Source organism: Drosophila montana, unplaced genomic scaffold (assembly GCF_035044405.1).
Source record: "Drosophila montana isolate Dmon_TW-CO22-7 unplaced genomic scaffold, ASM3504440v1 contig_2481_1, whole genome shotgun sequence".
NCBI classification, from domain to species: Eukaryota; Metazoa; Arthropoda; class Insecta; order Diptera; family Drosophilidae; genus Drosophila; species Drosophila montana.
In genome coordinates this window covers 474,285-491,818 of record NW_026997351.1, presented here as the reverse complement: position 1 = coordinate 491,818, position 17,534 = coordinate 474,285, and the positions used below count along the sequence as shown (strand labels likewise).

The following is a 17,534-nucleotide window of genomic DNA, read 5'->3' as shown; positions in this document are numbered from 1 at the left end:
GGGTTCCACCTAGTTATGGAGCTGGGATTCGACACCGACATCGCCGCCCCGCTTATTGTGCTGCAACATTTACAACATTTACATTTTGTGTATTTGTATGGGGTTTCTTCTTCTGCTTGCTGCTTGTTGTTTTTGGTATTGTTTGCCATAAATTTCTTCACTGTGCCGGAGCATGAATAATTCTGGCCCACTTTAGCTTTTTTCAAACTTGTTTATTTAACCCAAAACTTTGGCAGAGAAGCAAATGCGTCAGTTTGTCTTTTTCATAGTAAACTCAAAGTTTTGACAAGATTGCTTTAATTGCCTGCTAATAGTCTTTAAAAGATTCCTAATGGATTTATCTGTGTTTTCTTTTGGTTTTCTGACATCCAAATGATCTTCTCTATTTATCCAAGTGTGCTATAAGTTCTCTTATCTACATATACAGCATTTGGGCGCACAGAAATAATGCCCTGCCCTGCCTTCTGCCTTCTGGCGGCATCCCCCCTCAAGAGCAGCTCTTCATATCTCGACGCAATTACATGATTTGTTTTACAATGCAACACTTTTTCTTTTTTATCTTGAGTTGCCGTTACCTAAGCCCCAACATCGTTACAGATTTTTCCACTTGAGGATTTGTTTTGAATTTCAATACAAAACATGTTGGGGCTTATCCCCAACAAGCGGGGGCACCCGCACACTAAACAAGACAAATCTCAAGTTGCATTATCTCAAGTTCCATTTGGAGTTAGCTAACGGGGTTGACTTCACCTACAAACGAGCCCGGCGGTTGCCTGCCCCCACCCACGACCCACCCACCATCCACTCGCTATCTCGCTCGCACTCGCATGTGGGACTTGGTGGCTGGCATTTGTTGGTTGGCTGGCCACTTGGCTTTCAGCTGGGTCTCTCTTCATTCTACTCGTTCTCAAGCACTTTTTATAAACCAAATTAAATTTATATGGCCCCCCCCCCCCCCCCCCCGGCAACGGCAACGGCACCCGCCCCCGTTCCCAGCAAGCTCATACAATTCCCATTCCCATGCTCTCAACGCTGTCAACTGCCAATTAGCTGAGCATTTTTCAACATTTTAAATTGTCTTGCCGAGTGCGTGGCCCCAGCTCTGGGGCGCAACACTTGAGTGAGTCGTTTTATGCGACACAGCCTCAGATTTGACTCTTATTTGCTGGCGCTGCTTCCGCTTGCTGCTGCTGCTTCTGCTGCTGCTGCTGCTTGTTTGTTCTAGTTGCTCTTGTTCCTTGTTGTTGTTGTTGTTGTTGTTCTTGTTCTTGTTGTTGCCGTCAGCTGTGCAGCGCGTGCTTCATTTATCAAAAAGCAATTACAATGTTATGGGCAATTCGATGCCTGATGCTTGATTTTCCATGCCCCACGGGCTCTCGCTCTCCAGATACTGCTGGCTGCCGCTTCGCTAGCTTCTATTGGCCCAGCAGCCACCTGCCAAAGCAAAACAAAGCAAAATATAAAACAAAAAAGTATAACGGAAGGGAAGAGGAAGAAATGCTGCACAGTGCAACCGAACAGCTTCATTTCATTTATGTTTACATTCTTGTTGATTTTGTATGTTCTACTCATTTGTTCAAACATAGCTGATATTACTATATATACATATATATATATTTAAAATATAAATAAATTGAAAAGTACAGATGAAAATTCAACTTCAACCGAAAAGCATATAGCGCGTACCTACAAACATATTGTATTACAATAACAACACAAATTATTAACTTTAAGTAGACAAAAAAAAAACAAAAAAAAAACAACAACAAGAGAAGAAGCTGCAGAAAAGCAACATCAAAAAATAAAATTAGACTACAAAACTCAAAACAAGCGAAATACTAGAAACACTAGACAACTGAAGAGGTGGGGGAGGTGAGTAAGAGAAGCAGAAGAAGAAGAAGAAGAAGCAGCAGCAGCCGCAGCCGCAACGGATGAGCAAGAACAAGCACAAGCACAAGAAGACAAAAAGCGAGCATGTGTTTGTGCCATAAAAGGTTTCTCATTACAATTTTTGGCCAAGGGTCGCATCGTTGCACAAAATTACTTTTTTTTTGTTTTTTTTTTTTTGGTGCTGTTTTTGTTTTTGCTGCCGCTCTCAACGCCAGCGGCGCTGTCAGAGACTGTGGTGGGAGTGCAGTAGGTGTTTGGCTGACTGAAGTGCTAGGGCGACGGCGGCGGCGGAGGCGGGTTGCCATTGGGCGGTCGGGGCACAGTCAGGCAGCCGCCCAAAGGGCGATTGATATACAACACACAGCCGCGCTGCCATAGATACACACATACATACGCACAAACCCACACAAATCTATACATATAAACATATATATGTATGTATGTGTATAAAGTATATAGCGCACATAGAGATGCTTATGCTGTTTATAGCCAGCAGTTGCTGTGCCGCAAACAAACACAGCCACACACACACACACAAATACGCACACAGAGCACGTAGCTGTCGCTGGCTAGGTTGCACGTGACAAGGCCAAACATGTTCGAGGCTGCGAAGCCAGCGCTAGGTTCGATGCAAAGGATAAAACATATCCAAATCCAAAATACCAGCACAGGCAAGTGCCAGTGCGTCGGCGCTTTAGTTCGCCTCGTTCGCTCACACACACACACACACACGCGCACACACACAGACACAATGGGCAGGAAACGGGCAACGAGCGCTACACAATGAAGCCTTGCCTTTTGCCTTGCTCTTGATGCTGTTGCTCCCGCTGCCGCTGCTGCTGCTGCTGCTGCTGCTGCTCTTGGCGTGGCACAATTCGCGGGCGCTGTGCTCACATTTAACCTTACCAAAGGTTACGCGGAGTAGGCGCGAGAGCTGACGACGACGACGACGTTAGCCGACGACAGCTGGCAGGCCGAGGAGCTGTAGAAGTTTTGCCCCGTCACAGCTGTCTGTGCAGATATGGAGATGACGATGAGCTGATACTCTGCTAGCTTGGCTTGCTGCTGCTGCCGCTGCCGCTGCTGCTGCTGCCGTTGCAATTGACAGCTGTGACGGGCGGTAACATGTTGATGCGGGGCCGCATTGTTGTTATATCTGAGAGATTTCATCTAATTCGCTTTGCGTTACACTTGATTTTTCGGGCTTGTCTTATTAAAAGACAATCAGATTGGGCTTTTGCTATATTAAGGGCATGTGTCATTGTTAATCTTCTCAAGCATTTGCCAGCGGCAGCTCCCAGTCACAGCCACACTTGAGCCCCAAATGTGACTGATTCCTTCTCTCTCTCTCTCTCTTTCTCTCTCTGTTCTTTTGAATAGCACGCTCGTATATCACTGCATCCCGGCTGACAATATCGAATCACTGTGACTAATCACGTCACTGCGGATCCGGATGTTGCTCGACAGGCGGCTTATTAAGTATACGTTAGTTAATCTATGGTAAGTACTTCGAACGGTTCTGTCAGTGAAATGTTTCGAATGCTTCTCGCATTTATCATTTATCATTTCACTTTTCAATTTAGCAGCTTTTGCTGAATATAGCAGGAGAAGCTATAATAAAACTCCTTGCTTACTTTTTAAATCAAAATTGTATTTAATTAGCAACTAGTTTTAAGAATGAAATACATTAATACATATGTATGTATGTAGATGTGCGGACATGAATGTTCCGGAAAAAAAATGCAATTTATAGGACTCTGTAGCTCTATGCCTTATATTTTATCCAATAATAGCCCAGTTTTAATATATTAATTATTATTATTCAAATGATTCTTTATTTTATTAATTTACATAGTCAGAAATGTTGCCTTTTTACCCATTTTCCATAGGTTCACGTATTTATATTTAAACTAAAAAAATCCGATCTAATTCACGGCTTAAATTAATACACTAGCAGATGAACCCTATCCAGGTCTTAATCGCTCTAGCAAAGACACAAATTTAGATTCTTACAAGGAACCAGCAGACAACAGCCTTGTGGATCCGAGAGGTCGGTATTGACCGATGTTTATATAGGATATTTAAGGGTATCATTTTTACATGAGTTTCGACCGTTAAATATGTTTCCAGATTTAGATGCCAAATTGATCTAGACCCCAAACCACGAACAAAGAGCCAAACCTCGTGAAAATCCGATGAGATTTAAGCAAGTTATGGGGGTTGGGAAATTTTGACCTATGTCTATATAGGATATGTGAGGGTACAATTTTAAGATGAACTTTGATCAAAAATAATGTTGCCAGATTTAGATGCCAAATTGATGTAGAGGCCAAACCATGAAGAAAGACTTAAACCTCGTGAAAATCCGATGAGATTTAAGCAAGTTGTGGGAGTGGGAAATTTTGACCGATTTCTATATAGGATAATTGCGGGTATACCCCGGGCCTTGCTCGTGGCACGGTTAAAATGAATTCTCTCAAAGATCTGTCATACAATGGTAAATGAAAAAGTTTCATACAAACGTTTTTGGCGATTTTTCCGCACATGCGGGTGGAATTTCCCGAAACCCCGTCTTAACGTGCACCGTCATCACATAAGGTAACTACAGTAAAAGTTTTAGCTTCTTAGCTGGTGTGCGTGTGCGTAGATCACCAATCGGTCAGTCAATATGTCAGACAGTCAGGATAAACAGTTTTATAAAAAGATATTTCTGTCTAAATGTATGTATGTACATATATATAAGTAGGCACTTACCCAAAACATATTTGATTGTCATCTATTAGTATGATAGAACCAGACTTTTATACAAATAAGTCGCTAAAAGAAAATTGTCAACATAAGAGTTATAATCGAAGCAAATAGTAAGGCTAACCTTCTTTTTGAATTTTCCGCGCAACTGGAACCAAACGTGGTCTGCGTTTGGTATACATACATCTGTAGAGCCTACTTGAATTTTTGAGAATCGCAGAGTAGGGCAACTTTTAAAAATAAGGCACTTTCTAACTAACAGTTCAACGGCCTGCATTCAGTATACATATGTACTCCTTGTTATGCCATTGCAGATGGTATTAAATTGTATCACCAAATGCTTGACGCATAGAAGGAGATATCTCCCACACCATAAATAATATATATTGGTAATCAGAATCAGCCGAGTCGTTCTAGCCAGGTTCGTCTGTAAATTTGTATTTCCTCAAACCATGATCTCAGTCTAAGAGCTCTTGTCACGAAACTTTGCACAAGACTGTCTTTTTATTATGGACAATAATTAGTTCAGGTTACGAACCGAACCGCTTTATCAACCATGAACAGCAGAACCTTAACTTAAAACGAGTCTTCTTTTTTTTCTCAAAATGATCTGAGAAAAACAATTTTTTTTTATACCCTGAACCCATTAAAAATGGGTAATATTTGTGCAAATGTATGTAACAGGCAGAAGGAAGCATCTCCGACCCCATAAAGTATATATATTCTTGATCAGCATCAATAGCCGAGTCGATCTAGCTATGTCCGTCCGTCCGTCTGTCTGTCCGTCCGTCTGTCCGTATGTATGAACGCAAGGATATCAGAACCTATAAGAGCTAGAGACTTGAAATTTTAGCTGTAGGTCCTCCTAATGCCCGCACAGATCGAGTTTGTTTCCGATATTCGATAACTTGTCCCGTTTCCAAGTAATCGATAAAAATCGATCAAATGAAAGATACTTGATATATATGTATATACTATTCTAGAAGCTAAATGTCAAGTTTGGTGACAATTGCTCAAGAAACAGAATTTCGATATCGATAACTAGGAGAACCTACAGCTAAAATTTCAAGTGACTAGCTCTTATAGGTTCTGATATCCTTGCGTTCATACATACGGAAGGACGGACAGACGGACGGACAGACGGACTTGGCTAGATCGACTCGGCTATTGATGCTGATCAAGAATATATATACTTTATGGGGTCGGAGATGCTTCCTTATGCCTGTTACATACATTTGCACAAATACATAATACCTGTTTTACCCATTTTCAATGGGTTCAGGGTATAAAAATAAATGTAATACTATATCGTAGAGCAACCCAGTAGGCATGGAGGTACGCGTAGCCTCGCAGGCCGAAGTCTAGGTAACTGGGCCAGTCAATATATTTCTTACAAACGGAACAGATCGACAACAGACACAACAGTAAAAATAATAAATATATATATATATCTATTTTTCGGTAATTTATATAAAATTTTGTTTTTCGTGAGAGATCATTTGATTAAAAATAAAAGAAAATATACAAAAAAAAAAAAGGAAAAAGGAAAAAGGAAAAAAAACAACAACAAGAACAACGACCTACCAATGGACAAGTTGAGCAAAGCCAAGAAGGCGGAAATGTGCAATACATTTGCCATATTGGACGTGGACGGAAGTGGACTCCTGACCGCCAGCGAGCTGCGCGGAATGATGCGTGTTTTTGGCTATGAGAACAGCGAGGAGGATGTGCAGCGCATGATCGACGCCGTGGATACCGATGGCACGGGCAAAATGGACTGTGCCAAGTTCTGTGCAGCATTGCTATGGAATCTGAAGCCCGAGGAGAAGCTGTGCGATGTGTGCAAGCAGCCGAAGGGCGACGGAGTCGATGGTCCCAATGGCTCATAGTTCGAATTTGAAAAGGAATTGTTATTTAGTTCGATTTAGGCTGTACCCAAATAGTTTTTCGTTTATATTTGTTATGCAATTGTGCCCCATATGGCATACATATGTTATTGAAATTTATGAAAAGAACTTTTCTCCAAGCGATGGATCTTTAATTTCCTGGAAAACACGAGCTGAAAATGAAAAAAAAAACAAAAAAAAAAATTATGTGTTACATTGAAGAGTAAATAAAAAGCGTTAAATAAACACCAATCTTTAACAACACTTGGACAATTTCCAGTTATACGAAGATATATACTTACTGTTACGCAACACTGACCTAATCTGCATGAGAACATTTAACATTCGCATAAGTCGGCTATACTTTCGGATAATTAGCTGGGTCCCGCCCAGTTATGGCACAGCTCCTCCTTGAGAGCCTGGTATGGGTATCTATAAACCAGTTCAGTTTATGCAACATTTTCGAGCCGCAGCAGCAAATGGGGAGGCGGGCGGTCTTGTTGTCATTATCCGGTTAGTATAGCATACTATTTAGGGCACGCGAATGCGGCATTTCTTATGCTTTTCTTTGGCCCAAATGCCGGCTTATAGAAATTTTGATAATTTTTCAAGAGTTGTAAGACACGTTCACTTGGATTTTCGGTAATTTTTTGACAAATTTTACATATGTTCATTGAAATGTATGCATATCATAAATATGTATAGCTCGTGAGTTTCTGCAGCAAACAAGTTTAGAAATTTTGTTAGAATTGATTGCAGAATTGTTGAAAGAAAAAAACTTGATCGCAAAGTGCAAAGTGCAAAAGTGCAACTGTCTTCGGATGAAACAAAATTTCGGTGTTTATTTCAGCTCAAAGTTTTGAATGAATACAAAAAAAAATATATATATATATTTATACGATATTGTACAATATGTTAATGCTGCTTTTATATTATTATTATTATTATTATTAGTTGTTGTTGCTGTTTTAGTGTTACTCATTCTTGCTGCGAGACATATTTATAATTGTTGTTTAATTATACATACATAATAATAGTACATAAATCTGGATTTTCTGTTTTAATTACCCCCCTCCCCAAAGATTAAACATAATACGCATTGACCCGCAAACTAATCTTTACCAGTTACTAAATAGTTGTTGTTGTTGTTTTTTGTTTCTTGTTTTTAGGTATATATTTTGTTAAATTTATTAATATGTATATTATAATTATCTAGTTTTCCACAGTGCTGTCTGCTATTGCAGTTTCTTATTTGCTGTTGCAGTTGTCTGTCGAATCGCTTTTAAGTACGTGCGCACAGGAAATAACAATTTATCGAGTGATTGTGATTGGTTGTGGAAATGTAGGCCACACGGTGTGCTGAGCTAATGTGCCGGCTTCCAACACTGCGCTCGTGTCTATGTGTGTGTGTGTGTGTTTTGTGTGTGTCGTGTGTCACCGGCCATTATGTGACGTCACAGAGTGCAGGCTAATCCTGGGAATTGTGCCTGCACGCTGCCAGTCACACGTGTCTGAAGCCTTAATTCGTTTTAATCAAAAAAAAAAAAAATTGTTTAATACATATTACATACATACATAAGTATAACAAATTATGTTTTTTGTTTTTTATATATAATAATAATAACTGCGATGTCTGCAATCTCAATCGATAGACGAACGTGTGTAACGATCGATTGACATTATCGATATACTGCTGTTTTTAATCGGCAAATGCTAAGCTTGAATAAATGCGCTGCGTTTTTTGCTATACACAATTTGTCACATTTTTAGTTGCGTTTTTGAGTTTTTGTTTTTTTTTTTTGATTTGTTGTTTTGTTATGGTATAACAAAATAAATTTCCTGCTATTGTTAATTGTTGCAATTTACAATTTAGTGTAGTGGCTATATAATGTAGCTTGACGCTTTTAAATGACTTTATTGTCTTACATTAAAACTGAATGTTGTCTTTTACACAAAAAACATGTACACACACATGAAGGCAAATCATATTCATAATAATAATATTAATAATAGTAATCAAGAATTGCATACACGCAAAGATGTTTTCACAAAAATCATATGGGCATAGGTTTACATATAAATATATATATATATATATGTATATATAAATTATGGTTTGCGGTTTAGTTGTAGTTCTTGTTTTAAAGCAACTGGATACGCGCACACATGTCCACCATTCGCTGCGACAGTCTGGCATCGCTGTGCAATGCTCCCATCTTCCATTCTCCTGCACACGGACTTTCAGCTGGGTCTCTTTTAATATGAGTGAATGTGTGTGTTTGTGGTGTGTGTATGTGTGTGTTCGTAGGTGTTTTTTTAATTTATTTTACAGTATATGCGTGTGGCAACCTCTGTATTTAGCTGTGCTCGGTATGTGTGTGTGTGTGTGTGTGTTGTCTTTAGACTTTAAGCTTAGACGCTTGCTATTAAACACATTTATTCGTTCGATGGCTGCTGATCCGGAAAGCCGCTAACCTCCGTCTGCTCCACCAGTTGCTGGCCATCGAGCGTGTATTGAATGCGCAGACGCATGCGCAGTACAGCCTATGGAACAGAGAAAGAAGCAGAGCATTAGGATTAATTAGATATAAAAAAGAAGAAAGAAAGGAGATATAATGCCCTTACAGCCTCGCAATTACTTTGCCCAAAACTTTTATGGGGTCGGATATTAAGTAGTCTGTTATAATAATAATGTATGGGGCATAGTAAACCTCGTTAAGGCTAAGTTTGATCAATATATGTTGGAAAACAAAATAAAGATTTGCATATTAACTCGTGAAGCTGAGCTCTAGTCAAGATTGCTCTGAATGTCCCAAATGTACGTTCGTATTTCATTTGCTCAAAGCCAATTTCATTGTGTTCTCTTTGTCGCCTTTCTTCGGGATTCTTATGCAGTACAAAAATTTGTTTTTGTGCGAGAAAAATGGAGAGGAGAAACTGAGAGATAGAGTCAAAGCAATACCAGCTATAAGACAGTCAACTGTATATCTAAACTAAAAAGAATATCCAAATCCTGTTAAGAAACCCCAAGATGTCCTTGTCAAATTCTAGGGTTGGGAGCACGACGCCCTATTGAGCTACTTACATTGGACGTAGCCACAACGCGCATTTCCTGCGTGATGACGCCACCTGGAGGCAGCACAGAGCCCGACGGCGTCAGCATTTGCAGTTTAAAACTCTTCTGCACCGCCGCCTGTTTGAAACACGTAGAACAAATAAGTAACAATCTCATGAACAGTAAATCAATAAGGCTACACACCTGCAGCACATACTGCTCCAATGTATTGTCTGAGCTATTTGTGGTTGTCATAAAGATCTTCATGCAGTCACTGCCCGGCACCGGCACCAGCTGCACTAGCAGTCCGTTCTTGTCCAGGGCCGTTAGCTTGGGGCCCTGTGGAGGCTGCAATCCAAGAAATGTTTAGATTAACATGCGAAGTGTTGGGGTAATTTATGCAATTATATACCACTGTCACATTGTTGGATGCCGCCGTGGGATTCAGTTCACCCAGCAGGCTGCTGCTGTTGACATCGCTGCCACCGGCAACGTTTAGCCGACCCAACATGCTCGCCATATCATTGCCATTCGTGGGTATGCTGTTGGGCATAGCGTCGATGGCACCACCAAAGCCGCTCAGATCGAGGCCACCGAGCATATTGTTCATGTTGGCGGCACTGCTAGGATCGGCAGCCATATTGATGCCCATGACGGGCGTTGTGGTTGGCGCCGACATGTCCAAGTCGAGTAAATCAAGCAGATCCTGATTGTTGGACACTGTCGCATCGTTGTTTGCGTTGCGTGTGTTCTTTTTATGCACCGCATTTGATAAATCTGTGGCCATGGCCAAGTCGCTGGCACCCGCCGACAAATCCGTGCTACCCAATAAGTCCAATAGGATATTCTACAATATTATATAAATATATATAGGTTTATTTTGATGCAGGATCGTGTATATTGTCTGGTAACTTACCGTATTGTCACCCATTGTATTCATATTGCTTTCGATTAAAGGATGCGTACTGCTGCCGCCAATCTCGACGCCATTCTCGATGACATCCGGACTGTTGTCATCGAACGAGCCGCCGCTTTCGCCATTTTGCGAACTAATGCGACTAATCTGCATGGCGGGCATCTTTTCCAGTAGCGGCGGACGCAGGTGCTTATAGCTGCCAAAGAGCTGCGTAAACTCTACGCCCCGCTGCTGCAGATCCACATTCAGATGGCTGCCAAACGAGGTAATCAATGCCTGGATTTCTCTGCAATCGAACAAGATTATTATTAGCCGATGGCCAGTCGATGGGCCTTGGGAATTAGATACTTACTCCACGCATTGTTGCAGGCGCGTGCTCAACTTGGCCAGGGAGACGAGCGCATATTGCTTGCTTGTGGTCGACACTTGAGCAGAGGTTAAAAACTTATGATACACAGCGATCAGATCGCTTTCCGTGGGACGTTCAAACTCTGTCAAGGTAAAGTAAAATTATTTCTACCCGATCGATATTGTGTTTAATCTACTCACCATCTTCGTTAGCGCCATACATGAACAGATCACCGTACTCGCCTATGGCCCAGACGGCAACCTGGAGCAGCGGCTGCTTGTCCTCACAGTGATTGGACACCTGAAGCGATTCCCAGAACCGATTCGTGATATATGTTTGCTCTGGCACGGGACTGCTGGACACCAGCTGTATGGTGGAAGACACCACATCGTCGCGTACATAATTGCCAGCAGCTATCAAAACGCTCAGTTGCGTATCCAGATGCCAGCGTGAATTGGGCGAATAGCGTTCGGCGGCGAGAATCATGCCCGAGCTGCACTGCGCCTTGAACTCGGCATCGGCCTTCTCGAGGAACAGCAACAGCTCCTTGGTCATTGTACGTATATTTTGTGCATTGATCAGCGCAAACGATAGCTCCATCGCTCGTCGCCGTATCGATACATCCGGATCCTTGAGGCACTCCAATATGGTTGTGCGATGCCGCTGCACCGCCGACGTGTCCGCGTGCACCGTTCGCAGCAGCGTATTCAACGCCACATACCGTATATTCTTGTCCGAGTTGAGTAGGAAACGTCCCAGAATGTTCACAGCCAAGACGCGCAGGCCGCCTTCCGAACTGCAAGCCAAGAAGGATTGTATATCATAAATTTAGAAATAAGGTTTACTTTGTACTTGATGAGTCCTAAAGTTGGGAGTTGATTTACTAAAGCTAAAGCGATTCAGTTGCTATCATGCTATTCCTAATCCTCATGTTTATTTAAATGCTATCGCTCATGATACTAGATAGTTAACAAAGACGTTGAATGCTAACATGAGGTATACTGAATTTATCTTGATTTTAATTTAAGTATTAACGACCTCTGATTATTGTTTGTCAGCAAAAATATGAATTGAACGAAGCCTAATGTTAAAGTTCCCTGTATTCTAAATGTTTATAAAATATATACAAAATTGATTCTATCTTAAAATCGAGTTCTTTTAGCTGTGAACTGTTTGGAAACGCGTTGCAATTACCGTATATCCATAATGGATAGCACCGTCTCATAGAGAATGGTGTTGCCGACATTCTTGCTGGTCTCCGTGTTGGTTGCCACCTGCGCCAATATATCGTTCATGGCCTCCGAGGCATCCGGATCATTATGGCCGAGTATGCGCAATAGGCGCAGGATTTTCACCTGCAGGAACGGATCACTGACGCCGCTGACATCGTGTTCGGGCGAATAGCCGCCCAAAATAAGGCTCTTCAAAATGCGCACCAGATTCGGCACGATCTGTGATGAGAAAGAGAGAGAAATAGCGTTAAAGTCAGACACTAGCAGCACATTTGCATGAGTAAGAAAGAGAGAGAAGGTAGCAATCTAATGTGTGTTTGTATTTGTGTGTGAGCCAAAGCGAGTCAGCGCTAGCTTGTGCATTGCTTTTGTGCGTGTGCGGGAGAGAGCGAAAGTAGGTGAATGGAAAGTGCATTAAATATGTTAACTAATTACAAAAACCAAACTTAAATATATAGAAAACATGTGCCAGTCCTTCAGACTGACACAACAATAAGAGCTCTACGAGAAGTAGGCACACTTTTAGAGAATATTGCTTTTGTGTTTTCGGTTTTGAAGGAAAATAGATCAAAACTAAACTATCAACAATGTGTAGAACAGATCACAAAAGAACGATAATAACAATAAGTACAACAACAAGAATATCTATCAACAGGTATATAGAGTTTAGTTTAAAGCACAAACAGCAATTCATACCTCTCGATTTCCGCTATCCTGGCAAGCAAATAACAACAAATTTCATTTTGTGTTTGCGCGGTATTCGATCAAAAACAAACAAGCGTTAATTTGTAATTACAAAATGTCGTTGGGTGTTAAAAATAGTACGTGGCAAAGCGATATAAACAACAGCGATAACAATGGAAACTTTAATAATAACAATTTATTTAGCAGAAGGCGCAAATCAAAAGGGCAGCAAAATAAAAAAAAAAAAATCTAATTGAAATACCACAATATCAATACACAATTATACGGGCCGCCCACATAACTAAAATGGAGGGAGGAATGGAATCGAAACGCAAAACGTAGCCTGGGCCTGGGTAGCCGTTGAAGCTCTACAAATTCACTTTCCATTGGCTGTTCTGATAGCCTGTCTGTCTGCCTGTTTGCCTGCCCGCCTGTAACTTACCTTCTTGAAATGCATCAACGTATCCGAGCTGTTCTCGCACATTTCCGTAATGAGCGTTACGCCGGTAATGAGGATGCCTGGAAAAATACATGATAGTTAATACAGATATGATTGGATAAGTATAGCATTTCAATCTAACCGTGATTCTTTTCGCTGAGCAGCGAACGTGTGGCCGGCAGAAAGATCTCCATCAGTTCGGGCACACGGCGTATGACTCGAAATGCGCACAGTGTCGCCTTTTTCCGGATGTACGTGTTGGGCGATTTCATAAGGCGCTCCACCTCGCTAGCCAGATCACGTGCCATCTCCGGCGACGCAATGGCGCCCAGGGTGCACAGCGCCAATCCAACCACAAACTGCGTCGAGCTGTTCAAGTCGCTGGAAAAAGTATAAATACAAATAACGTTATTATATAGTTGAGCGTGCTAATAAATAATTAAATGAATGAATAGTTTAAGTCTAATTTGTTTTAATTGGAGCTACGCTTTTTTAGAAGTTTAGTTCGATCAGAATAATAATTTAACAAGCAAGTTTTTTCTCTACAATTCATAAATACTATTTTTAACGCAAATAACCAAATTGAAACGTTCTACGAATCGCCTTAGCCTTAAGGTTTGTTCCGTGAATTTGGTTTTGCACAGCTATGAACCTAGGTCTTGCTTTGAGCCTTGATTCTCACCTTTATAACAATTTGAACAGATTAGAAAATAAATTTGACAGGTTTAAAAGAAGATGTAGTCGTGCATAATAAATAATTACTGTCTCACAATGAATTGTTAAAAAGTTTCGCTGCTGCGTAAAAATTTTTTTTTTTTACTAGTTTTAGGTCATGTAGGGTTTAAATGGACGCCAAAGCTTGGCGAGGTCAAAGCTTCACGTATTATTGTATATATTTAGAATTATTATCATTTCCAGAAGGGGAATCACCTAGAAGCAATACACTAGAGTTGCACGTGCAGCGAATGGGCATAAGAGATGTACGACCTTCCTTTTAAAGGTCATTTTATCTCTCGTCGAGAATTTTCCAATCTACGCAGCAGTTGTAATATTTGCTGCCTAACAATAACAGGTGCTTTTTAGCCTCTTGCTTGGCCTATTTATAAGTTGAGCTTGCCAGGGATAATCGTATGATACATTAGCTAATACTAATATTTATATTATAATACTAATTGTAAGCTGGGGCAGAATATTCTAAGCATCTGCTCGGGGCTGTCCTCTTCGTATGAAGCACTTACTTTTTCAAACAATTCGTAATAAGCAAATGAACATCTTGACGCTCATCCAGCAGCAGCATGGCACCCAGATAGCCAATTCGTTTATCTGTAAAGCGTGTGCTGGCCGTCAGTTTGAGGCACTCGAGCTGTCCAAAGTGCGCCGGATAGCCGAGCATGTGTATATACAGCAGCTTGGCAATGTTGCGACAGCTGCAGGCGAGCGAGCAGAGAGCGGGAAGAGTGTGAAAGAAAACGGGTTAAAATTGTTGAAAATACTATTAATGCAATTTACTGCCCACTCACCGCCAGACGGAGTCCTCCTCTCGGAATGTGCTGCGTATGTAGGCGCACTCTTTGTTAACCACGGCGCGCTCCTCGGCTGCGGTGCGGGCGGCGCGTATCTGTCGTATAAGATCACGCAATCGTGTGGGCGTCGGCATTCTGACTGCATGTGGGCGAGGTAGAAAAAGAAAAATAAAAGGCAGAGACAGTTACTTGGTGATGGCCAAACAATTGCTGGGGATGCGGCTTACCTCTTTCGACAGCCTCTGTGAATGCCTGACGTATGGTGGCCATATTGAAGGCTGGATTGAATCTATTGAGCAAAAAAATGAAATAATAACAGGCTGATTAGACAGACAGGAGTGTATAATGTGCACAAATGTATGCATATATACATATATTTTTATATAGATATATGTGCATGTATAATATGTAATTGTAATAAGGCTGCATACCCATGCTCGGAATTCATTTCGAGGCGTTGCGGCTGCTGCTTCTGCTTCTGCGGCTCTGAAGCAATTTGGTTGTGGCACGCAGACTAACTGCTTTTTGTTGATGGTTGTTTATCTTGGTCTGCTTCTTCTTCTACTACTTGCCGGCCTATGCTTTTATGTTTGCATTCAGTTATTGTTGTTGTTGTTCCTTTTATTATTACAGCTGCGTCGGCGAGGTGGCAACACAAACAATTTTCAATCGTAAGTCGCGTTTTGCTTATTTTGCAACACTCGCTGCACAGCACATGAATAACAATAGTAACAACAACAACAATAACAAAAACGTTGACAGCCGGCCGCTATTAAATTGCAGTTACTGTTCCACTTGTCGCACTCTCTCACTCTGTCTCACTCGCACTCTCCCAGACATATTTGCTGCGCTCTCTTTGCAAAACTGTTAACACTGCACATCGAACTTTTGCTCTCTGTCTATCACTGGATGTTGCTGGTGTTTATTATTATTAACACAAATCGCAGTGCACAAACAATATCAGTAATGAACTTACTGCTGTTATAAAACGTTATGTACATAAATGATGCGTGTGCATGTGTGCGTGTGCCGAGGCTTAAACAAATATGCATACGTATATACATGTACAGAGGTACACATGATCTGTCGCCGCTCAATGCAAACAAAAAGCTCTACGCTTACTCAACAGGCACACACATACATATGTATAGTACATATGCATGGACATTGAAGTACCTTTTAACTGGCATCAGTTTCATTCGTTTGTACATACATATGTATGTATTTATGTAGCTGCCAGTGCTGGCCAACGAAGCGCAGCACAGCACAGCACAAACTGAAAAAACTAGGCTAGGTGTGTAGGGTGTTAATTAAGACGACAAAAAGGTGGAGGCTCACACAAATGCAATACCATTTGCGGCTGCTGCTGATGAAAATGAAATGATTAATTCAGTTGTATGAATAATGCGAAACCCGCACTTAAAGCATGAGCCGAACCGAATAGACGATTAGCGCGCATTGAGCTGACAGTAGCACACACACTCACACACACGCGCGACAAGCAAACAGCAAGAGGCGTATTTAAATCCAATTGGAATGTGAACACAAATTCTAATTACATTCTCCCTTAAACTATTTCAAATACGAATAATAAACAATCTAAGTTGCCACATTAATCGTTAACAACTGATTCAGCTTTTGCCTAAAGGCCGTCACAGTCACCAGTTATGGCTAAAACCAAAACAGCTGCCGTCATTGCTGGCTTATATCGATATTCGATATCGATATGCCACAATGGGCCATTTATCGAGTGCATTGCATGCGTTGCAAAGAAAAATGTTATAAATCACAGGAAATACACGTCTGTGCTTGTGTTTCTGGCTGCAGTCTTACTGTAACCTAACACGTATTATTGCAAAATATTGCATTACTTTCTGCGCTTGTCGATTAATGAACTTTCATTGGAAAGCCCAAGCACATAGACACATCACACACACGCAGAGATACATGGCACAAACACACACACACACACACACAAGCGCCCACTGAGTTAAGCGTATGCTTCTTTTTGGCCACAGGAAAAACTAAACATAAATCTATTGTGTGTTTGCCACAAACAAAGCAAGTCGCTTTTCTTTCTTGTTTAAACTTTTGCTCGCACTATATATAAACGTTTGCTTTATAGCCACCTGCCGCCTCCGACTTCCAATGCAAATTTTAACAACGCGACAAAAATGCTCGTAGAATGTTGATGATGAGCGCAACAGTAGTAGTAATAGTAGTTGTAACAGCAGTGAGAGCGAGAGAGCGCGAGCAAGCGGTTGACATTTCGTTTTGACATTAGCAGCACTGCTATCGCAGGCCGCCGTAATCGATAGTTCTCTTGACCAAGACGATGAATACGCGCATAACGTCATTTTTGAATTAAAAACTCAGCGTTTGCCGTTGGCAATTTGCAACTCACCTGCGATTGTTTTCCGGTGGCAAGACACTCCAATCCTGCTCATAGTACGGATACATGATGGCTGCGTAACTTTCTCGTTGGTCCCACTAGCATACACAAGTGGACACTAACTAAATACACAAACTCTTACACACACCTAAACTCCGCACAGGTACTGACACTGGAATAATGATAAGCGGTTACGGTGCTCCACATAGGCAGTATGCGTACGTGTTATCTAATGTACATTTATAGGTAATTACGATTCCAATCCCCGCACCACACATACACACACACACCCGCACTGCTACTGCTCGATGCGCTCTTTGTGTGCCTTTAGTTTAAACCAACTTGGGTAACCATATTCTGCTGGTAAGCAATTGATATAACGTGTTCACTGCGAGACGGATATATCGTCAGGTCATCATC

The 17,534-nt window shown here is 41.3% G+C and overlaps 2 protein-coding genes and 1 long non-coding RNA gene across 9 annotated transcripts; 2 read left to right on the top strand and 1 right to left on the bottom strand.

Moving 5' to 3' along the window:
* The first annotated feature begins 6,184 nt into the window (after window positions 1–6,184).
* Window positions 6,185–6,770, top strand: LOC135428415 (uncharacterized). Its single transcript, XM_064682386.1, has one exon. The coding sequence runs from the start codon at window positions 6,225–6,227 to the stop codon at window positions 6,525–6,527; it is 303 nt and encodes a 100-aa protein (XP_064538456.1). The 5' UTR covers window positions 6,185–6,224; the 3' UTR covers window positions 6,528–6,770.
* A 1,486-nt stretch (window positions 6,771–8,256) lies between these two features.
* Window positions 8,257–17,378, bottom strand: AP-1gamma (adaptor protein complex 1, gamma subunit). Of its 7 annotated transcripts, none has more exons than XM_064682255.1 (16): window positions 16,852–16,978; window positions 15,154–15,303; window positions 14,950–15,011; window positions 14,720–14,861; window positions 14,438–14,626; window positions 13,342–13,580; window positions 13,203–13,279; window positions 12,773–12,790; window positions 12,039–12,295; window positions 11,045–11,640; window positions 10,848–10,986; window positions 10,496–10,781; window positions 9,992–10,426; window positions 9,784–9,927; window positions 9,610–9,717; window positions 8,257–9,068 (listed from the first exon to the last, which is right to left on the bottom strand). In XM_064682255.1, exons 2-16 carry the CDS (start codon window positions 15,168–15,170, stop codon window positions 8,961–8,963), a joined length of 2,817 nt encoding a protein of 938 aa, XP_064538325.1. In that variant the 5' UTR covers window positions 15,171–15,303; window positions 16,852–16,978; the 3' UTR covers window positions 8,257–8,960. The 7 variants fall into 7 exon arrangements, with proteins under 7 accessions (XP_064538325.1, XP_064538327.1, XP_064538326.1 ...); XM_064682257.1 differs by having other exon boundaries at window positions 15,154–15,298; window positions 16,852–16,972; XM_064682256.1 differs by having other exon boundaries at window positions 15,154–15,298; window positions 16,824–16,947.
* LOC135428330 (uncharacterized) lies at window positions 12,609–13,659 on the top strand. Its single transcript, XR_010436242.1, has 2 exons — window positions 12,609–12,897; window positions 12,968–13,659. It is a non-coding gene; the product is annotated as an uncharacterized LOC135428330 (long non-coding RNA).
* Window positions 17,379–17,534: the final 156 nt, after the last annotated feature.

Coding starts and splice junctions, on each gene's coding strand:
- AP-1gamma (XM_064682252.1), bottom strand. CDS start 17,182: ATGTATCCGTACTATGAGCAGGATTGGAGTGTCTTGCCACCGGAAAAC. Junction 14,862..14,949: donor CACAGAGGCTGTCGAAAGAG/GTAAGCCGCATC, acceptor GCCCACATGCAG/TCAGAATGCCGACGCCCACA. Junction 11,641..12,038: donor CTATCCATTATGGATATACG/GTAATTGCAACG, acceptor CTTGGCTTGCAG/TTCGGAAGGCGGCCTGCGCG.
- LOC135428415 (XM_064682386.1), top strand. CDS start 6,225: ATGGACAAGTTGAGCAAAGCCAAGAAGGCGGAAATGTGCAATACATTT.